We start from the raw sequence: 22,861 nt of genomic DNA, 5'->3' as shown, positions 1-22,861 counted from the left end.
CACCTCGCTGAAGCGGCGGGCGGGGGGGCCGCCGGGCCGCGAGTCCCCGGCCAAGGTGTTCCAGCGCCTGCAGGACGGGGCCCCGCGGCCCCCCGCACACGGCCACGGCCCCGGCCCCGCCGCCGACCCCATCCTCACCCCCGCGGCGCTGCGAGCGGGGTGGCGGGGCCCGAACCGGCTGCAGGAGGCGGCGCCGCGGGCAGGTAACGGGACGGGACCGGGATGGGGTGGGATGGGGGGCAAATTCCTGCCCCGTTATTTAGCCCAGGGGTTCAGGCCCCCCCCGCTTTGCCTCGTTTAAGGCCTGGCTGCAGGAGGCTGGGCTGAGCGCTCGCTCTGTCTTATCTAGCTGTAGGCACGGGCAGCCACAGGCCAGTGTTGGCACCGGCAGGTTATCGGGTCTGTGCCCAGACAACATGCTGCCATGGGGTGAGGATACCCAACTTTATGGTTAGACATTAAAAAGTCACAGAAAAAGCTGGGACATGTCCATGACGTGCGTACGTTTGCCTCAGGGATTCTTCTCGGATGCAGCTGAGGCAATGCCTAACCCCAGGGCAGAAGGCTCGTGCTGCCCATCCCGCTTGGTGAACAGCCAATTGTCATCTGCTGGGGGCTGCTGTATTTTGCTTCCCCTCCATGTGAAAACGCTTTTCTACCCCAAAGTCAAAGATTTTTTTTGCGTTACTTCTAGAACCACCTTGTGCTTGGATTCCTCAGAACCGAACCGTGCAGATGCTGGCTGTAGACCCTTGTGTGTTGGAATCTCCTCACAAGTTCTTCTTGCGAATGAAGCAGAAATTGCAGCAGCAGAAAGGTACTTGGCATTGCTCTGAAAACACTTCAAAAACTCCCTGGACTTCAGGGTCTCTGGTTTTGGTTGTAATCCCTCTCATGCTTTGGCAGAGTGTCATAAGGTATCGCTCTCTGTAGCCTGTGCATGGAGGAAAGTGACACAAGAAACCTACAAATTGGTCTTTTCAGGCCTGGAGATGGCATTCCACGTGTAAACTCTGGATTAGGGCACTGGCTTCTGATCCTGAAGCTCAGCATCATTAGTTGCGTGTGTGTGTGCGTACTGCTTCATCCTGAGCTCCTGGTGTTGTGGCTAAGAGTCCATTACAGGCTAGGTGTGCCACTTTGGCACTTAAGTTTAAATTCCCTTGTATTTTTTCCCATGTTGGTTCTTATTAGTGCCCCTGAATATACTTCTGTCCTATAGTTCTGTTCCTTAAAAACAGATGAAGAAAATAATGCATGGCAAAGACTTAATGTTGTTCGACTTCAAAGCAGCACTCAATTTTTCTGAAAGCTCAAAAACCAGTGCTGGTAGCTCCCAGTATAACAGCAGCATGGCTAGAAGTCAAGGTCCTGAAGTTTGGAAAGAAGGAAATATATGAGGTTTTTGTGAATAACAGGGGCTTTTGCTTTACAAGGAGGATTCCTTGAAGTAAAGACAGGAAGAATGGTAAATATGTACTGCTAATAGGTGTGTGCTATATGCTATCTTGGTTTGGGGGGAAAGTGGGGTGGTTATAAGTTGATCTCGTGGTGAGGGAAAGCTAGTCCAAGTCAATTCAAAGCAAGGTTTGCTGTTGTGTTAGCAAGTACAAGCCTAGCTCTGGAACTGTAGTACAAATCATGAGAACCTACTCACTAAAAGTAGAACTAGTGATACAAAGCTTTATTAATTAATCCTCAAATATCACTGATTGCTTTTTTTTTTTTTTTTTTTTAATGGGCAGATACAGCATCTTCAAACCCAATCAAGCAAAGCATTCCTCCTTCCACAACTGCAGAAAAGCCATTGCTGAAACCCACTTTTGGTGAGCCGGTCACAAGTGCTCCTACGGAGAGTCTGGTCCCTGATAAGGATGATCAGGATAACTTCCTCGTGGAATCACTGGATGCTGATGATGAAATGTCTCAGAATACAATAACCAGTTCTGTGAATGTCTGTTCTGCCCCTTCGAAGCCTGGGGACCAGTTAGAAGAACGCTGTGGAGGCAGAGAAGCAAACTGTTGTGAACTTCGGCAAGAAAAAGGGCAGCCGCAGCCAAGTGATCAGCAAGCTGCTCACAGAGCAAAGACACCAGAGACTAATTCTCAAAAGCCCCTGCAGTGCTTATGCAGTATTATGTTCTGTAGTCCCAAAGTCCACGTAACAAAGAATAAGAATTTGAAAGAAAACTCTAAGGGCCCTCAGGATAAGCCTCATTCGGGTCAACTTGCTGCCAAGGCAGGCAATGAGGTGGGAGAACTTACTGCTTTAGAGCTCCTGACGGGCTAAAACCTCCCGTGGGCTGCTTGTGGTTTGTTGTTGTGCTTCCACTTTTTCTTGTCAAAGCAATGAGCACTCAGATGAAGCCATGGTTTGATTAGATTCTGTGCAGGCTGTGGCTGGGATGGGGCTCACCCTCCCCACAGCAGCCCCCACGTGTCCCCGGTGTCCCAGCTCTCCCTGGGCAGTGCTGGCACGGCAGCAAGGCTCTGTCAGCCCCCGGGGCTGGGCAGGGGACACAGCCAGGGGGATCTGAACCGCCCCGAGGGATGAAACGTACCCTGTGGCGTGGTGCCCAGCAGAGAGCTGGGGCAGGGGGCTCTGGTGAAGATGTCTGTGTTCCCAAACAGCCCCTACACTTAGCCTGCCTCCCAGGATGTGGCTGAACATCGCTCACTGATGGGAAGTAGAGAATAACTGTTCTCACCTTCTGGTTCTGCATGGCCTTTGCCTGTTTTTTCTATTCCTTTAATTAAACCGCTCCTCTTCTCAATCCGTAAGCCTTCTTTCCCTATATTTTTTTCCCCCTTCTTTTGAGAAGGGGGAGTGAGAGAGTGGCATGGAGGAGGTTAGCTGTCTGTCAGCGTGAAACCACCACAGATTGTGTTGGTAAACATTCTTCCCTCAAAAAGACATTGTTTTTTTCCCAGACTTCAAGGTGAAAATGTTCTCTTTTTTTGTATAAGAGGCAACATTTTCTTTTAGTATTTGCAAGATACCCTGCTTGAAGGAGACTTCTGTGTCATCACTTAAATTTGTTCATTGGCATGCGCTGTAGTGATGGGCATGTCACAAATCCCTGGCTGGTCCAGCTCCTGGCTGTCTAGGCAAAAACAGGAGGAGGAGGAGAGCTGTTTCCTAGCTGTGGGCGAGAGGAGGTCCTAAAGTTAACCAAAGCTCTGTAGGTGCATGTTGAAAATGTCTGCTTTCTTGCCAGAACATCCAAAGTAACGTTATGTGAAGCAAGGATCTTTTCCTAGCAGGCTAGCCTGCAGATACCATTTTCACTTCAGTAAGTGCTTGGTGTAGTACTTGCAGCTTTCTGATTCTATCTCAAGTAACGCAGCGTCTTGTGGTGGGTGCCAGATTCCCCAGGGACTGGCCTAGGAGTGCATTGGCTTCCAGCTCGGTCATACTTCTACGTTCGTGTCTTTAATGATTGCTTTCATTTTTTTCTTGTCTGGAAGACGGTGCTGAAATAGATTCTCAAGATATACAGGAGTGAATTTCTGTTTTGCTAATGTCTTGGTAATGTTACATGTCTTAGTCTAATTTAAAAATAATGACATATCTAATTTTTTTTGTGACAGAAAAAAATCTGCCTAACCAGTTGGAGCATTAGAGTGATCAATGGTAACACTGCAGTATGCGTGGAAGGAAAACGGAAGTAAGAAAAGATTTTGTGACTTAAATGCAATGTGAAACGTGTCGGTGGGCTTTCAGCACGTGAGCTGAAAAGGCTTATAGCATCCTTTGCTTAACTGGGTAGCTGTAGCTCTGACACTTGTGCTCTCGAAGTACCTTGGTACCTGTTAAAGTCAGTTCCACACCCTTGTGTGGCTGTCTTCCCCAGTCCCTGGGAGCATGGCAGCATGGCCCTCAGCCCGAACCCTAACCTGTGCAGTGAGAGCTGGCACTCATGCTTCCTGTCCTTCCTTACTAGCAGCACGTTCAGGTGTTGTGTTGGCACAGATCCAGTATCCGTTGCTTGCCCACAGGGTACTTGATCTGCTCTATAGCCCCTCTGAACGGACTCCTGCCTGTTCTGTTTTGTGGCAGGTTATACAGCTAAACATTTGCGCTGTCTTCTTGGGTTTGTCCTTAATCCCGTCTAATAGCTTAACCCGTTGCTTACTGCTACAAAAGAGTATTTTAAAAAATGTAGATTTTTTTTTAATGTTAATGCTTGCATCTGTTTTTTTTTATCTGGTGGAGAAGTCCCTTAAATACTTAACACCTCTAATTTTTGCACATATTGGGGTTCCTTCTTCAGTTGTTCTAGTCGTTAAATAGGGTTTATTTAGGGTCTTTAAATCGGTCAGAAATCAGAACAATATTCCTGGAGAGCATGTGCATTTGACCTGTATGGTAGTACTTTGTGAACTTGCGTGACGGTGTTGCTGCAGCAGTGAGCTTGATGGAGCCCTTCAGGCCGTTTTGTTTCTGCAGTCTAATGTCAGACTCACGTTCTGTGACTCACATTGCAGTAGCTGACGTGCTCCTTTTGTCTCCTGTCCGACGCTTACATTAGCCCAGGAAGTCTTCCAAGCTAAGCAAGACGCTGGTAGGATGTGCTAGGTTTTCTCTATCACTCATAATGTACCACTCTTAGTCTGATATGGAATATCAATATTCTTGCTTGAAATTCCTCCCTTTTTGAAAACAGTTTTATATCTGTTCTTCCTGTTATCTGTCTTTTCGTAGGGATATGAAAGACCTCTGTTGGCATAGTAATGCAATTATAGAACGTGTAGCAAACAACCAAGTTAAGACATCATCTGGCAACATCTACCTCCTCCAGGGGCACATAGATTCTGCTTCGATGAGAAAAGAAGGTAAGAAGATGATTTTTAAGGCAATGTTACTATCTGAGGAGGTCCTGAGACTTACGACTGCTTCCTGAGAAGCTGCTGCTGAAGTGAACATTTTGCATTATCCTGCCCACTGGGCTCAGCTGTACTCAGCACATACAGGAAAGTGACTCCAGCTTCAGATTTGCAAATATTATCGGCTGATAATCGTAGCTGGCATCTTTAGGTTGCTGCAGGTATGGAGAGGGCTTTAGGAGTACGAGCTTGACTAATGGGTACATTCCTTTAGAGAAACCATTTCTTGCCAAGATTGCCTTTTTGTGATTTTGGTCTATGTTTTGGCATTTAAATAATGCTAAGACATTGAAATAAGGATTATTTTTTTTTATATGTTGCTGAAATTATTGTGGTGTTCACATTCTATTTGTGGCTTACTGGTCTGTGATGAAGCAGTAGCTCCACAAAGCTGCATGGAATTTCAGTTTGAAGACAGACTAATTATGGAGTCAGTGCTTTAAAATCTACAAAATTGAACCATTTTTAGGGTCTAAGTGGTAGGTTATACCGCATCCAGCAGAACTTCTTGCTTCATATTGTTTTGAAGCACATGGAATTTTAAAAGGAATATAAAGTTGCACACTAAGTGAAGTTGGGCTGGGCTTTCTAGGCTTCACACACATCCTCTCAAGTGGCTACTAGTACATGAAATGAGGAAATGAGCTGTTGTGTTAAGCAGGCAAGGGCACCTCTAGGAAGATAAAACGTGTCTGGCATGGATGGAATGCACGCCTGCCTTAGCACAGACGTGCCCCGTGTGCACAATTGTGCCCTTTTTAATAGGGCTGATTGGCACGCTTTGCTTTCTCAGGTCCAGCACAAGACATCCAAAGATATGTCTGTGGCTTTGTTTAATCTTTTTCTTCTTGTTCACAGTACTGGGATGCATTTTGATAAATACCTGACTTGGCTGTTCTGACTTGGATTTTTGTCTAGTTACACTGCTAAATAAATTCTTCTTTAAAAAAAGTTCTGAGAAATAGAAGTGACAGCAGGAGGCCTCTCTTCTGAGCAGGGTGCCTCAAGTAATACAGAGGTTTCCTCAGCCCAAGCCTTAATGGAATGTGCTGGGTTAATTCCTCTGATCCTATGGGCTTAGCACTTATGGCAGAGCATCCTTCTTTCTGTTTCCTCCTCCCCTCCCAACACACGTGGGGGGAAGAAAAGCTAATGTAGGCTTGGTATGGAAAATACCCTGGAAGTACCTTGAACAGATTCAATATTGATACACGAGTCAAAAGAGAACTTAAAGACAAGCTCATGTAAGTAGCAAGGAGAAGAAAGGCTGCAGCTGAAGTCTGACCTGAGGATTTCCTTCAAGCTGGGGCCATGGCAGCTGGGAATGCTGGGCTGCCAGCAGTGGCACCGGCAGTCAGGACAGAGCTGCACCAGGACACAGCTACTTGCCCAGGGAACACACCCGGCTGGGTGAACTCCTTCATTAACGGTGTCAGCGCTCTGTCTTTCAGTAAGAGCACTGCCTAAGCACTCACCTATTGACGAAGTTACTTATTTACGGCCTAAGCACCTACCTTAGTGCTCAGTAGCAGTTAACTTGAATGCTGGGAGTGAACAGAACGAAAAAAACTGTTTCTGTCTGTAAACGCCATAGCTTTTGCCCATGAACATCTTAAATACTTAATCCAATTCCATCTCATTTCCTCTCTTCCACCAGCCCAATCCCCCTACCCCCAAAATCTTAACAACCTCCTTTCAAAGACAATACAGACTACAGCAGAACATGAGGAAAAATGGGAAAATTATTCAAGTTTTCATAGGGCAAAGGCCAAAACCTGTTAAGGGATTTCAGCCTGCAAAACAGAACAGTTTTGGAGGGGTGTGTAAGAGGTTAATGAAAGAATAAAGGAATGGTGATGGGAAATAAAGATCACTTGTGTGAAGTTTCCTGTTGCAACAGAGTAAAGGAAATTAAAGAAACCTAGTAGAGGGGAAATTACAAAAAAAATAAATTTCATACCATGTGCTTCTCAGGTGGGAATCCCTGCACAGGATCTTGTGGATGCTGAAGTTTTACATGAGTTCAGCTGGAGACTGAGCTATTTCCTGGAAGCCAAATTCCCTGGAGGTTTTCAGTACCCAGATATCAGTGTTGGTTTCTGAGTTGGAGGGTGGGGGACTGCATGGGGAGGTACTCCTGTCTAGTTGCCTGGCTCCTATGATCTTTGGCCACTACCGTTGGGATCCTTTCCCTGATGGGGGCTAGATAGGCCTTTTGTTGGGCACTAAATAAACTCACAAAAGGCTGCCTGTATCCTTTCCCATCCTAAAGGAGCTCAATTGTAACTCTGTTGGCAAAAGCCAACAAACGTCAGTGGTCTTTCAGCTCCCAAGATTAGTAGTCAATGGTTGGGATACTTTATCTTTTTTACCCTGGGCCTCTTGAATGCTTTTTAGGGCAGATACTGCTTCCAAGAACTTCACATAAACAGGCTCCTATTTAACCATGTTTTTAATCACATGTTGCAGACTCTGGCCGTGTCACTACCAGAGGATGAGCGCTGCTGTTTTTAGAGAAGTACCAGCTCAGTGCTGTGCTCCTGCACAGGGGGTGGCCTTTCAGCAAGAAGGCTGCGTGATAGTCACAGGGTCATAGAGAACCTGAGCTGGAAGGAACCCGCAAGGGTCATTGAGTCCAACTCCTGGGTCCCCCAAGGACCAACCAAAAAAAATCAGACCCCATGTCTGAGAGCAGTGTCCAAACACTTCTTGACCTCTTTCAGGCTCGGTGCAGTGCCCACGTCCCTGGGCGGCCTGTGCCAGTGCCTGACCACCTCTGGGTGCAGACCCTTTCCCTAACCCCCAGCCTGACCCTGCCCTGTCCCAGCTCCATGCCGTTCCCTCGGGTCCTGTCGCTGTCCCCAGAGAGCAGAGCTCAGCGCCTGCCCCTCTGCTCCCTGTGAGGGAGCTGCAGGCCGCCATGAGGCCTCCCCTCGGCCTGCTCTGCTTGGGGCTGAGCAAACCCAGGGACCTCAGCCGCTCCTCATACGTCTTGTCCTCCAGACCCTTCACCATCTTTGTAGCCCTCCTTTGAACACTCTCTAGCAGCTTTATGTCTTTCTTATACTGTGGCGCCCAAAACTGAGCACAGTGCTCGAGCTGAGGCTGCAGCAGCGCAGGACAATCCCTTCCCCGCCCCGCTGGCAGTGCTGTGCCTGACGCACCCCAGGGTACGGTCGATCCTCCTGGCTGCCAAGGCTCACCTCTGGCTCATGTTCAGCTTGCTGTTGACCAAAACCCCCAGATCCCTTTCTGCAGGGCAGAATCCAGCACTTGCTCGTTAACCCTCACAGTGTTGGTGGTTGCCCAGCCCTCTGATTTGTCAAGCTCTCTCTGCAAGGCCTCTCTTGTCCTGTGTTCAAGTCATTTATGAAAGCATTAAAGAGAACTGGCCCTAAAATGGAGCCCTGCAGAACCCCAGTTGCTGTTACTAACCTAAGATTCTCCTAGGGCCCTAAAGCCTCATGTTCTCTGAGGCACTTGTAGCAGCCACAGGGAAGCCATGTGCCAGTCTGGCGTAGATGAGCAGGGGAAAGTTAACGTTCCTGGTTGCCAGGAAGCCAGAGCGATGTCCCCAGGTACCGATATCTGTATTTAATGGCCCCTTGGGTCACTTTGCCATGGAGCACGCAGTTCTCTTAAACCAGGGAAATCTGTCTCTAGTGTTTAAAGCTGCAGTGAGCTTCTGAGGTGCTTACAAAACTGCTTGTACAGGGTGTTATTTGTTCCTTTTCTGATTAAAAGCATTGCCTGGCTGTTATTAATGCTACTTTTCTTTCAAACAGGATTTCCTTATCGCTTCATCAAAAGATTTACATATGGGTTTTCCAGCAGATGGAAGGAATACGTTGAGGAGTTACTTGAGGAAAGAAGAAGGTAAGTCCTTTGGAGATTGTTTCACTGCAGTGCTCTTAAGCATTACTTGATTTTTAAGAACATTGCAGTAGCGGAGGATAAAAGATTGCAGATGCAGGTATGAAGACTGCGATCCTGGCAAATTCTGGTCAGCAGGTTGGAAAAACACCCTTTTAGTAATCTGCATTATACTGGTTTGGTTTTGTTCCACCCAGTTACGTAGTCTTAGGATCAACACAGGCACAGGGCTTCACTAATTTAGTGGCTTGAATGGTATCAGTATGGATAGAGCTGCACCATGCTGTTGGGCTTTTGCTGGGGTGGGGAGAAGCTTCAAGTCTACCTAAGTTAATGCGTTGTTAAAGGTCAACTGCTTCGGGTGTTTATGATTCTTTTTTCTTAAACTCTAAATCATTAGGAAAGAACGCAAACAAAGTATTGGTGAGAGTGAAAGTGAAGAGAGTGACTCAGTGGTGGGTTTGGATGTGTTGGAAAACGCAAAAGGCCCAGCAAGACATGTAAAGAAATCTGAAGCGAGAAACGCTACTTATGAAGTAACACCAAAGAATGATGAAAACACTTGTGGGTATTTACAACGCTATTCTCTAGAAAAAATAAATAAATTGAAAGCTGTTTCCCCAGCAAAAGATACCTGCTTGTTCTCTTCCTTGTTAATTTGTCTGTAGGTAAGAGGTAACTAATCGGGTGAAGGGTTCTTTTGTTTACGTTCACTTGAACTTCGGTAATCAAGAGCACTGACCAACATTGTTTGGTTTGCTGATGCACAAAAAAGAGGTGCTGTTCAGGTGCTGTTCTGAGGAAGAACCCTGGGAAAAGGAGCAGGAGTCTACTTTGGTCTGTAGTAGCTGAAAGGAATGGCTCCAGAACTGTTTATTCTGACAGCAAACTTGAGTTAATTTTTTTCCAGCTGCTATATTGCATATCGTACTCTCTTTTCAGTCCCCTGGGATGTCTTTGGGATATAATCTCTCCATCAAGGCTCCGTCCTTGGGATTCCTCCCCTGCAGTGCCATTCTCCCTCTTTTTTGGCTGCCTTAGTTTTAACTCCTCCTTTGAATCTTTTCCTAGAGCATGATTATTTTATGGCATCTTTAATGTTTTTGCCTCACTTGGACAGAATGGATTGTAGAAAAATTCCTTACTTTTTCTTTGTTTCCAAAGGAAATGTTTGTGAAGCCATAACCCGATGATCAACATGTTTTTTCCTTGCCAATCTTGCACACCTAGCTTCATTAAGGACACTAAGAGCTTTGGGTTTTTAACCTTGCCTTCTTTTTATTATCTTGTCATAGGCTACAGCAGGGCTTTGGCCAAATCTCATTGGACTATTTGTTAATACTGTAATCAGATTTTCTTGCTAATACTATTACACCTGTTTTTTTTTCTCTAATTACAATCGGGATTTTTTGTGTGACACCTTTTCTTTGTTGTTCTAATCCCCTGTATGACTTTTAGATTATTCATAGCCTTGTAAACAAATTAAAAAGTTCACAGCAGCACAGACTATAAATCACGAAAATTATTGCTTCAGTCTTGTTAAAGTATCCTTACTTCTAACCTGAACCCTTTAACAGAACATCCTTACTTTATGGTAAGTTTCCTATTTTCTGTGTAGTTGATGCAAATGAACAGGTTTAACTACGTTATTGCTCCTGTGCCTGTGAAGTGTGCAATGGTGAGTTTTCAGTACAAAATATTTATGGAAAAAACTGAAATTCCTTGTTTTTCTCGTAGACATAGTGCCAAGACACAGTTCCATATTGAACGACAGAAATGGAGTTTACACTCGTAGCGGCCGTCTTGTCAAACCACCGTTAAGTTTCTGGTGTGGGCAGCGTGAGTTTGTCGATCAGAATTTAAACGTTACTATAGAACAAGGAGGAGTAGATTATCTGAGCATAGTAAGTGTCTTTTGCGTGTTGTTACTTACACATTGCTTTAAATTGAATTATTATTGAATAACCTTGCATATGTAGTTAACCGACGGGAACAGTCCAGCTCCAGTAAGTACCTGAAGAAGCAGGACATTTTAAAAACATTATAAAAATGTTAAAAAAAACGAAAAACAACAGTCCGAATTGTCAGATAGTTGTCATCTGTGAAGTGGGGATAATGGGGAATTCTGAAAAACAACCTGTCTCGAAAGATCAGGAAATTGGCACAGGTGGGTGACGGAGTTTCCTAGGCAAACATTCACGGAGTCCCTCTGCCACGTTTAATCACCCAAGGGGCGATTGCTGCAGGCAAGTTCTTGTGTTCTCACTGCTGCTGTCAGCTTTCCCATTCCTGTGTTTCACGTGCGTTAGGACTAGGTATTTCCTCATTTCTTGTATCATCACCTGTCCAGATGACCCCTCTCTTGATTGGGGTGTGCTGTTTTTATTTATCGTGACACTTCACCAACTCTGATAACACATTGATAATGGGAGTGAAGTTTGTGTGAGGGAAGGCGGCGTTCTTTGCAGCAGCTGTCTTTTTTTTAAGATCAAGTGGCCATATGGAAGGGGGAGTGAACTAAAACTTGTCATCAGCACCAGCAGCGTAATTTACCACAAACTCAAACAGCTGTAGATCTTGAGATTTTAACCCAATTTTTAGAGTATTTAGAGGGAGTCTGGCTAAGTTGCCTTGGTCACATGCACTTGTGCTCATCAAACAGTACTTACTAGACAGAAGGGACAGTGTAGGTGTCTTAAATCTCCTCACCGTGTCAACATTTGGCTTGTTCAGAGCTGACGTCAGTAGGCTTGATAAGTAAACTCTAGCAGAAGTTTAGATTAAATTGTTTTATTTTAAAGTTGTATAGTACTGAAAAATCCAAAAAGAACACCTCTAAGACGGAGAAGAAGGACGCAACGAAGGCAGTGGAAGAAAAATCAAAAAGCAAAGATAAAGGTAAAAAAAAAAAAAGATGGGTTTTGTTTTTTTTGTTTAAGTTATTGACTGGAATCAATGGGATTATGTGGTGGGTGCTGGGGCAGTGTGGTGATGTCTGGTTAATGCAATAAATTTATTTAAATCTTCTAATGATCTTTTGCTTCTTCTATGAAGATTTATCAGAGTAGCATTAATGCCTAGTTTTACAGCACAAAATGTTTTTAAACTTTTTCTTTAACTACATGAAGGGAACGTGCAGATTTCTTTCCAGAAGTTGAAATGAAAGGATTATGATGATTTTTTTTGAAGTTCCTGATCTCTCAGCATGGCTATTACGTGCAACTTAAGGTAGCCGACCAGTCCAGCTATCGGTCTGGCTTTGCTTTTCAAGCTGGATGAATTCAATGAAATGAAATGCCTACATAGGTACACACACAAAAAAAGTACTGACAGTTTTAAAGCCTTTATTTTTTTATAAAATTTGAGAAGCGGTAGCACCCTGAAATCAATCTTAAAAGCAGCAGTAATGTTTTTTACAGAAACTATTTGTAGTGCAGATAAAGCTTTTGAGATGTGAATGTTTGCTTGATCTCAGTTGTAGCATTTCAGTTATGTTTTCTGTTTCCTATTTGATTCTCTATCTGCTCAAGACTTTAACATTCTCTTTTGTAGCCTTGATAATCCTAATTCTTCCAGTAGTCTGGAGGCATTCTGTCATGGGAGCAAACTGGGCAGGAACTGGAAGTCTCCTTTGCATGAGGAATCCTACCTGCTGCCGGCCGTACTCCCTCTGAGCAGAGGAAGGAGCATTTGCTCCAAATGAATTCACTGCTTAGAACTGGTTTCATGCTGCATGCTCTTTGTACAAGCTGTGTGTAAAGGTATTTTCACAGCTTCTTGACTGCAGTGCCCGGGAGTGGCCTGCTGCTGGGAGGCAGCGTCCTGCCTTTTTATTGCGTAGCCTCGTCTTCCTGCAAACTTTCTTCATGAAGACATAGGAATGCATGCATCAGGGCAGAAGGTCTTTACTTAATCTGCCTGAGAGATGTTTACAGGAAAGGAGGTAGTGAACCCAGGAAGCTTTGCTAAGGTGCTGGTTTTACTCAGTCAGGTTTGGTGAAGTTATGGACACCCCTAAAAAGCAGAAGTGATTTTGCAGCTACCATCGGGCAGGTCTTTGGAAGTGGGTTGCAGAGTACCTGTGCTTACACCTCTCTTTAATGGTGGAGGGACAGTACAGTGTGGGCTGATGTTTCTTAGCATCATTAATTTCATGCTCCTTAAGAGCATTAAAATTAATAAGAGAGCATTTGGTGTGTTCCAGAGGGAAGCAGTATTTAAATTATTTTCATGTTCCAACATGACCATTTGATGAAATGTCCCCTTGTCCTGAAGAACTGCACTGTGCTGGTAGCTGGGGGAAAGGCTTCTGCAGAGCGTGGGGAGCTCAGGCTGGAGATGTGCTGCTTGTGCCTTCCTGCAGACTACACTCGGCGTACCAGAAAGGAGTTTGCAGATCTTAACGAATGCAGGAAGCATTGCATCCTGCAGCAAGCTGGTCTTGCTCGTCTGAGAGTATGGCAATGATCTGCATTGCAGTGGGTGCTATACTGATGTCATCTCTTTCAGGGAAAAACAGTCAAAAAGGAGTAAGTTCCAAAAAAGAAGCAAAGTCCACTGGAAGCAAGGAAGCCAGGCGCTTTGTTTCAGATGACGATGAATGTGATCGTGCAACGAAGACTAATAAAATTAAAAGACAGCTTTCTGTTGAGGCAACTTGCTTAAATACCGAAAACAGGAACAAGTACAACAGTAGCAGCAGAACCACGAGAAAGGAAGAGACAACAAGTCGGCAGGCTTACGAGTACTCTTTAAGGTCAGCCAAACAACTTCATCAAGACAAGCCTTTAACAGAAGGATCCTCAAGCCAAGATGAGGAAGAATCCAGTGAAGATGTCCCATTGTCTGTCAAAAGGAAAACTAGACCTTTAGTGCAAAAAGAGACTCAGAACTCCAAATCTTCCTCTCACTGTAAAAACTTAGAGGACGGTGCCAATGCAGTGCCACGTGAACAAAGGGACGTTAAACGCTCTGCTGCTGCTGCCTCCCACGGTGTGCAGCTGAGGCAAAGGGTGCCTGACACTGACAGCTCTTCTGAATTGCTTGAAGAAAAAACATCCAGCGAATCCAGTGCTTCCCATTTGTCTGAGGCAATGAGGACAAGAAGCAGAACCAATGCCCCAAAGCATTTGTTTGGACTTGACACTAAGTTTGACAACAAAGATGGGGAATTTCACATAATGGAGAAGAAATCAAAAGCATCCGATAAGCAGCCAAGCCGTGCTGCTGCTCATACTGCCAGGTCTTCAACAGCAAAATCGAGAGAACCCGAGAAGGAAAAGGTGCAGAAGCCTCTCGGATTTCTTCCAAGGACAACCGATGTCTGGTCTGAAAAGGAATTACAAAAGCTGCACAGGCAAGTGGTTCCCTTGTCCTCAAAGGGCAAAGTTTCCCTCTGGCATCCGGAGGCATAACACACCGGAGTGCTTTGGATGGTCTGTGAATTTGCATTTTTCAGATTTTTGGTTTTGAGAGTTGGTTTCTTTCAGTTTATTTTAAGGGTTTCCTTTATGCTTTAATTTCCTTTTACACAATACATTTTGTTCACAAATTGAAAAATAGTAAAATAAAGGAGACCCCATAAGTTTTCTAAAATAACTGTAATGTGTGAGCCTGGAGCTGCCCCTACTGCAGCATTAAGCGAGAGGAACACAGCAGCTAGGATTTTGTGATTCACTGCTCCTCTACCCGCTTCTCAAATCCACCTACTTACTTTTAGTGTGATAGATATTTCTTTGAATAAAACTGAAAATCATGACTTGGTAAATAATATTGTCAAAGTATTTGTATTTATGATTTGGCCAGTAAGGAGAGAGATTCTCTCGCCCAATGGAATAAAATATTAGAGATGTGCTTATGTATTTAAGTTTTGTGGAGGGGAGAATAACCACGAGAATGTTAAATTAATGCACAATCCAATGACTTAAACTGGTTACTGGCTACTGGGCAGTGTTTAATATATAATTGGGTTATAAAATAACCGTGTTTCATTTTGTTTTTCTTAGATTAAAAACCTGAAAAAAGGTATGAGTTAGTGACCTGGGGCAGGGGGGAAACCTGCTGGAAATAAGGATGAAATATATCTTGTAACTGCTCCATTAGCATAAATTACTGCAATAAAGTTGTGCGTGTTTCAAAGTGTCTGGATGCCGTCAGAGACGAGATTCTTTACATCCAGTGCACGGTGCCCCTCCTAGGAAGGGAAGGGCAGGAGCTCCCTCGGCAGTTTGGCGCAGACTGTTGGGCATGCAGGAGGTTGTGGTTTTGTTCCCTCGGCAGGGCGGTCGCTTCACTTCCAAAGCACAGGAACGGTTTCTGGGTGGAGGTAGCGATGGCCGTGGGGTCTCGTTCTGCTGAAGAATGCCATCAGAAATACACGGAGGAACAACAGTCAAAAGCTTCCAAAAGACGTGCCACAAAGGCCACCACTTCAGGAAAAGCAGAACAGAAAGGTACCGACCTCTTGGTTCTGAGTATAATTTTCTCTTTACCTAATTTTCAATTCAGTGTTCGTTGTGCGGTAGGAGAGGCAGCCACAGCACACACACCTAATATACGAGCAGTAAGGAGATTCTGCCTTTTAATGTTTGGACCAGAGCCCTGTAGTGAAGGAGGTGAACTTCTCCTGTACAAAGGTTTGTTGTAGAGCTTGAAGGATGTCGTAAATGACTGCGGCAGTGACAAGAAAAAAAGGGCAGTTGAGAGTTTTTGAGTTCCTGCTGTGATGGGAAAGCTTAAACTCTGCCACCTAAGAGCAAACAGCTCTTCACATCTCAACAGGCTGCTGGACGCCTGGTGGGTGGTAAACTGCTCGGACAACCCTGCCCAGACAGGATAACGGGGTGCTTGAGTGCACCTGGGACAGAGCGCAGCAAGAACAACCAAACAGTTCTCTTGTGTTTGGCAGCTGCCTGCCTCGCACTGTTTCCTGTCCAGTTCAGAATCAGTAATTTGTGGTTAAGGATAGCAAGTGCGCCCTGGGGTGAAAGGCACAAGAAGCTCATAAAATCAGAGAATATCCGGGTGGGAAGGGCCCCATGAGGGTCATGGAGTCCAACTCCTGGGTCCCCAAAGGACCAACCAAAAACAAAAAAAAAATCAGACCGTGTCTGAGAGCGGTGTCCAAACGCTTCTTGACCTCCAGCAGCTCGGCGCGGTGCCCACATCCCTGGGCAGCCTGTGCCAAAGCCCGACCAGCTCTGGGTGCTGAACCTTCCCCCAGCACCCAGCCTGACCCTCCCCTGGAATTCAGTCCTTTCACCAACGAGGTTCTAATGATGCAGTGCTGAGCTGAGGCATGCTCGGTAATAGCTCCTGTAGCCAACGAGCATCCGTCGCTCAGCTGCTGGAAGCTGAAGCTTTAGGTTTTGCCCCGCAGTGGGTGAGGTGACCCCAGTGCTGCTTCTCGGTGCTTAAACTCGTGCATTGCTCTGTGTAGGGAACACACCGACAGTTTTTCTCTGCTCGAATGGGGTGATCCAGGTCACCCAGTCTGAAGTTCACGCAGGAGTGCTTGAGGCCACTTGTGCAGCCTCTGGTCTGGAGTCCAGACCGGGTGGTCACGGCAGGTTTCCCTGCCCTTAAAGTCAGGGGATCGTGACTCTGAAGGCTTGAAAAAAGCAGGCTGAGTTCAAGTGCAGAACAATCCACTTTTTTTTTCTTGACCATTTCTTTGAATCATTTGGGGCAGTTGCAGAATTCTTGTGAGAATCCACTGGACATCAGCTTAGTAGTACATTGTATTCAGCTCTGATAGTGATACTATTTTTCTCAAGCATGTTGGAGCACAGGTGGAAACCACCTCACGTTGACTGACACTGGCTCTGTTCTGCGTAATACTCAGCCAAGGATTCTGCCTGGCAGCTAGGAGCTGGTCCCTGGCTTTCTCTCAGAAGGGGAGCATATCCTGGTAAAGATGCATCTCAGCACAGATGACAAAATATTATTTTGTTCTTCTGAAAATCGCAACTAGAGACTTATTTTTATTTTCATTTTTTACTTGACCATCTGTGTAAGCAGCCATTTTAGTTTTTGAGTGCTTGAAGATTAGGGGACAGGGAAGGTGCTCTTCTAAACTTGCCCAGAGAGTAGCCAGGAATGGAAAGTAGGGGACTGGAATTAGAAGCAGCAGTGACAAAAGAGCTGTATCAGAGAACACATCAGCGAGGAGTTCTGAGTGGTTAAGATATGCAGAGGCAGAACCGTGAGCACCGGCGTCTCAGACGAGCACTCCACAAAGCCTCTGTTGAGGATGCCAGCTGGTTCCCACCTGCCTGCGCAGCACAGCCTTTGTGTCTCAGTACTTGATGCTCCTCGATGTGGTGTTAATTTGTAGTGTCTTTTGTCTTCCCAATGCAGGTGCATGGCTAATTCTGTTAAATCATGATAACGACCCTTGCAATGGCTGTGTAAGGCTCTAGAGTAAGTTTCTGATTCAGATGTAGCACAGAAATCCTGTTTGAAAGTTGTATAGAAATCCAAAGGATCACAAAGAGGCTTTAAAAAATTTCCTCTAGAGGGCTTTATCTCTAGCATTGATTACAGTTAGCTAATTTTAAAACCATGCTGCATAACAAATGGCTTAGAAAAATTACTGCTTTGATTCATGTAGGTAAGAAAGAACCCGTTATGATAACTGCCAAAGTGGGAACCTTCAAAAGAAAACAGCAGATGAGAGATTTCCTGGACCATTTGCCAAAGGACAACCATGATGATATCTTCACTGCAACACCCTTTCAAAACAGAAGAGTGAAGGTAAATCTGGGAGAACTCCACATGTACTGATGGTTTCTGGCTCGTGTTTCAAGGTTGTGCTCCAACTCTGCCAGCTCCGTGCCAGCAACATCCCTCTGTTTTTGGGAGAGGAGGTTCCTTTACTGCACTCCGTACTGGAGGACTGTGGGGATGCGTGGGGCTCGTGCTGCTGAGCGGTGCTGCTGAAGGCACGAGTGCTGCCAGCCTGCAGCGTGGGGCCTCGCCCTCAGTGCTGCAGAGCGATGCTGCTTGTCTGGGGGATGCTTCTTGGATCCTTACACTGTAGAAATGGGCCCTGCATGAAGTCAGAGGGATACCTGACAGGAAGTTTTGCTTTCCCTCCCCTCAGCACATCTCAGATTTCAAAGCAGTTTCCTCTCGATGCTGTCTGTCCGTGGGAGCTCTGTCACCCTCTCGCCCTGCCCCTTGCTTTTTGCTGTTGTTGTCTCTCTCCCTCTTGTTTCCTCGGTTAGGCTCCTTTTCAGTAACCAAAGCACAACAATGCATCCTGTATGTTAAGACTAACTTCATTTCTTCATTTCATTCTTCTATTTTCTAAAGAGAAATCACTCACTTATCAAGATAATTTTATTAATTTATTTATACACACCTCTAGAGAATTTTTCAAGTACATTTCACGATGTGTTTTGCTGTCTGACCAGACTAGCTCCAACTATTAACACTGGGTCCTTGACTCCAGCAGGGACTCCAAACAGCACCTGAATGTCTTTTGATACATTTGTTCTTTTCTGGTGTGTTTTTTTGTAGCAACACTTCATTTCTTAGTCTGGCACATATCCAGAAGTAGAGCAACACGGTGGCTCACAGGAAAGTCCTTATTTAAGCACTGGTAAATTCATTGCATTCTGTAGAGTGCCGTGTGTGGAGATGTCCCCATGACTACCACAGGCAGGTTGGTGTGGAATAATCAGTGCATCCATGGCCAAGCCATCCTCGTTTGCAAAGGGATTCCCCGGGAGACTGCCATTTGGTAGGATACAGTTTCAACCAGTCATGAAAAGCACTTCCCATCATTTTTTTCTTCTTCTGGATTCAAATAATTTTACTTAGCGTGAGCTGTGCAAACGAAACGAGCCTCCTGTTGTGGTTTGTGGTGAGAGGTGTCCCTGCAGAGGGAAATCCTTATTTAGGAGCCACGAGTGGCATTCTCTTCCGTGAACTGATCAACCCCTCCCTGAAGCCATCAGACTTCCCACACCGCCAGTTCCATGGGGCAAGCTTGGGAGCTGAATTTGCTGTGTGACAAATTGTCATCGTTTGTTCTGCACCTGCTGACTTCGTCCCCTCTCCTCATGGGGAGGACACGGCACACAGCTGTGCTCATGCCCGTCCCCTTTCCTAGCACCCACTGCCATTTCTTGTGTGGAAGTTAGTCTGTGCTTTTGAACGTTTGTGTTGTTCCTCTCTGAACCTTTCCATTGCTCCTCTCTCTCTCTCTTCAAAACGGAAGGACCACAGGTTCCCCGAGTAATCCAGAAATCTTCCTCCTGAGTAGAGATGGTCAACTCTGAACTAATAGTAATCAGATCTTTTTTTGATGTGTAGTAGCAGCCAAAAGAAGGCCAGCAAAATGCTGGGCGTCCACAGGAGCATTAAAAGTAAGACCAGGCCAGCACTTGGCTGCTATGTGGGGTCCTTGCATGCCTGTGCTCTGTATGCTGTGTTCAGGGAGGGACATGTGGATTCGGGAAAAGCAGCCCAAGGAGCAAGGGGCTGGGGTGGCTGCCTGTGGAGAGAATGAGTCTGGGGCTGCTCCCTGTGGGGAAGAGGCACGCAGCCGAGGCTCACATCACCAACGGGCTGTCTGTGATGGCTGTGCAGAAAGAACCCCGAGATACCTCTTAGAGGACTGCAGAAAAGGGCAGGTCACTGACTGCTCTGTTGTGGTTTTGTAGTTGCCAATGTTCCCGGGAAGCCACGAGGATGACGATGACGACTTCGCGCTTACGGACAACCCAATCACACCTTCCTCAGTGCTCTTCCCTCTGGCGAAAACCCCTGAGTGTGAGCACATCAGCCCTGGCATGCTGGGGCCTATCAACAGGTAGGAGCTCTTACTGCTGCTCCTCTGCTAGCTCTTTCCTTTCTCATCTTCCCATGGATTGTTTTGTGTCTTCTGAGAAAGATCGCTTCACTTCCAGTCTTAGAGCACGTGGATTAAATGCTGCCATCCCTTAGGTGTTTGTTTGGAGAAAGCTCTTTCATGTGGCAGTGCGTGCACTTTGGGCTACTCAGCTGAGTGTGGACAAGTAAAACGTTGCCCATCGCCTGGCCTTTACTCTTGGAGAAGGCGATGCTTTGGGGCTTCAGCCTCGGTAGAGGTCTCCCTGCTCATTCTGAGTCTTAAATCTGTTAACCCAATTGCTTCAGGCTTTACTGAAACAAATTTGAAACAGGTGGCATTTTTGTCTAATGGATGAGAAACGAACATCTGTGAGGATGATCAAGGTTTGTTGTCTGATATTTGCATTAAGAGTTTATTGCATGTGCTCTACTTAAACACTTCTGCACTGAGCCATACTCCCAGAGCTCGTTACAATGAATTGACCAACAACTGTTTTTAATGACCGTGCTAATTTCTGTCTGAATTAGACCTGTGTGTGTAACACAGCTGTGGCTGTGTCCTGCTGATGCCCTGAGCAGAGCGCACCAGTGACACTAACCTGCTTGGTGGCCTTCACAGGAACGATTACGACAGGCACGTGTTCAGGATGCAGAACGCGCAGGGCAGGAGAGGCACCTGGGACAAAGTGAAGAAGAAGCCGGTAACGCTGCTCCCCTGTTCCCCTCGAGCAGTGCCAAGCTCTGCTGAGCAGGCAAAGGAATCCCTGGATCACAGAGGAGTCCTTATACTGACAGAAAACAGGAGCCATGCCCTGATTCATGCCCAAATTCTGGTTTGAATCTACATAGATTTTGGAGAAAAGTTACTTTTATTATTATTCAAAATGTCTTTTTTCAGGGCTTGTCACTGCTTTTGAATTTTCAGATTGGTTAAGTTCCCGTTACTTTCTCCTGTAGAGTGGGAGTGGAAACAAGGCTCCTTACCGTGCACCCTGAATTTCTGTATTTATTCCTTTGGTGTCCTTGGTTTGGTAATTCTCCTGGTTTTTCCATGAACAACTGAGATCCCAGAAGCAGAAACATGTCACTAGTTCAGTGAAACATTTTATGGTAGCTTAGTAGCTTAAACCTTGAGTGAAAATGTAGCACAGCAGTAGGGCAACTTTACTCTAATGGCATACTGCGTTTGCCTGTTCCTCCCCCCCCCCCCCCCCCCCCCGCCATAATATTTCACATTCTCCTCGTGCTGATGCCATAACTGCTGTTTAAGTGGAGACTTTTTCCTTTTTGCCAGGCTGGAGCTGCATTTGGTACACCAGCTTCAAGCAGAACCAAGTTTACTTTCGATAAAAGTAAGTAGTTTTGTTTCTCCTCCTTCGCTCACTCACTTCCACATTGCCACTGGCTCGTGGCTGTGGGCATCTTAGCTTTGGACCTTCTGTAACTGCATTTTCAGCTCAGGCACACACGTTAATGATCTCCTCCCTGTTTTTCTTATTGCAGAGGTGAGAGAGGCGTCTGTTGCAGGGAAGCTCTTCATGCCTGAGGCAGCAGATTCATCAGATGAAGAGGAGGAAGATTCCTATTTTTCTCTTTAATGAACTTGGAGGTTTTATTAGTTCAACATTTGTAAACTTCTTGTACAGAAAGTCAAAAGGAAGGCCCTTAGCCACGCCTCTGGCATGGTGTTCTTGTGGCCCTATGTTAGAGCTCGCTTTAGAAAACTCGACCTGCAGTGTCTCTGTGGGGAAAACACGTTCTTGCTGCCCGGTCAGCAGTGAGGGTGGCAATTTTTCATGTGTACAAAGTGGAACTTTCTCCTTCCTGCCTTTGTCCTGTTTTTCCTTGCGACGGGGAAAGGGAGAATGTAGTCTGATAGTAATTCTTTACAAGATTTTATGAGTTCATTTTAAGAAAAAAAACTCTTTTAGAAATATGACTGTACAGTAACTTTAAAACAGCATTCTTTATAAATAATGGGAATCACCTTTTACTCTGCTCTCTTGAGAATTTGAATTTTTTACCTTAATGTAATAAAGAAGATACCAAGTGTCTGACAGCAGTGCTATGAATACGTAGAAAAGCAACTGCCTGAAATTTTTAGGCACGGTCCTGTAAGCATTCCCCTTTTCTTTTAAAATTACAATTCCTGCCCCCTACAAGGGATTCTAAATATTTTGAGTGGTAGTACAGAAAAAAAATCTTTGAGCATATGTTTCCTCTGAACAGTAGGTAGGGGAAAAATCATTTGTTGTCCTCCTGCACAGGAACTTCCCCTTCAGGCTGTCACCGGAGAGTTTCTGAGCACTGAAGCGCAGGGGACCTGCAGGCTCCATCCTCAGGCTCCAGGCCTGGAGTGCTGATGCTGGGTGTTACTTTCCTCCTGCTTCTTATTGGGAAAACCCTGACAACACAGGCAGAGAAAACCCTCAAACAGTATGAAAGAAGCTCGAAAGACTTCTGGTTGGGTTGAGCCACTCTGAAAACTTACGCTGAGCTCTGTCAGGCTCTTTCCTCTTCCCTTCAGTAGAGGCTGAGCCTCGCCCAGGCAAGTGGGGGACACTCGGGGGGCTGAGCTGGGCACAGGGACACGGCCAAGCTGGGGCCGGGGGGGCTTGGCCTCTGCTGGGAAGCTGACTGGTGAGCACGGTAATTTCTGCACAGGTAACTGCAGGTAAGAGAACTTTGCCTGAATCTCTACCCTGATTAGGCGCACAGCCTTAGTCCAAGCAGTGAACACGTCGGCCCGTGGGCCTCACCCTTACCCACTTCAGGCCTTGGCAGGCATGGGGCTGCGTTACAGTGAGGAGGGGCACTGGGAAACTGCTCTGGGGGAGGAAAAAAAATAAACAACAACCTGGAGAGGAAGGAAGCTCTGTAAAGGGAAGCAAGGCGGGAGGCTAAGGGGCTGCAGCTTACCTTACCCCTTCTCAGCCTGGAGGAGTTGCAGCCCCTTCTCGTATGCGTGGCCAGGTCCCCTGCATCTCCTGGCCCCCAAGGCACAGGAGGCTGATGGCAGCTCCGTGTGCTGCGGCGTTTGGCCTTGTCCCAGCTCCTCTTTGGCCCTCCAAAGCAGCGCTGAGTACAGCTGGCTCACCTCTAGGCCGCCGTGCTTTGCCCAGCTGGGCCGCAAGGCTGTGGGGTTGGGTTTTATTTTTTTCAGCTCAGCACCGCTGGCTGGCAGCCAGTTCCTCTGCACAGACGCTGCCTTCTATCCCGGCCCCACACAGCCCGGCATGCATTAAGCAAGGGGATTTACTGC

The 22,861-nt window shown here is 46.1% G+C and overlaps 1 protein-coding gene across 1 annotated transcript; it reads left to right on the top strand.

The window, feature by feature from the left end:
• The first annotated feature begins 78 nt into the window (after positions 1-78).
• On the top strand, positions 79-21,653 carry MIS18BP1 (MIS18 binding protein 1). The gene is made up of 16 exons (XM_082760496.1): positions 79-203; positions 695-817; positions 1,746-2,251; positions 3,592-3,668; positions 4,706-4,836; positions 8,673-8,763; positions 9,161-9,324; positions 10,498-10,664; positions 11,562-11,658; positions 13,270-14,116; positions 15,040-15,212; positions 17,372-17,514; positions 19,431-19,579; positions 20,219-20,300; positions 20,894-20,951; positions 21,103-21,653. The coding sequence occupies exons 2-16, from the start codon at positions 736-738 to the stop codon at positions 21,195-21,197; spliced, it is 2,862 nt and encodes a 953-aa protein (XP_082616622.1). The 5' UTR covers positions 79-203; positions 695-735; the 3' UTR covers positions 21,198-21,653.
• The last annotated feature ends 1,208 nt before the right edge of the window (positions 21,654-22,861 follow it).

Source organism: Aythya marila (assembly GCF_965140915.1).
Source record: "Aythya marila genome assembly, chromosome: 5".
NCBI classification, from domain to species: Eukaryota; Metazoa; Chordata; class Aves; order Anseriformes; family Anatidae; genus Aythya; species Aythya marila.
Note: the sequence above shows the minus strand (reverse complement) of the source record. Positions and strands in the feature narration are given on the sequence as shown.

Bases quoted from the DNA above. Each gene is read 5' to 3' on its own strand.
- MIS18BP1 (XM_082760496.1), top strand. From the start codon at position 736: ATGCTGGCTGTAGACCCTTGTGTGTTGGAATCTCCTCACAAGTTCTTC. The intron at 818-1,745 runs GTACTTGGCATT...TTTAATGGGCAG, and splicing joins GAAATTGCAGCAGCAGAAAG to ATACAGCATCTTCAAACCCA. The intron at 11,659-13,269 runs GTAAAAAAAAAA...CATCTCTTTCAG, and splicing joins ATCAAAAAGCAAAGATAAAG to GGAAAAACAGTCAAAAAGGA.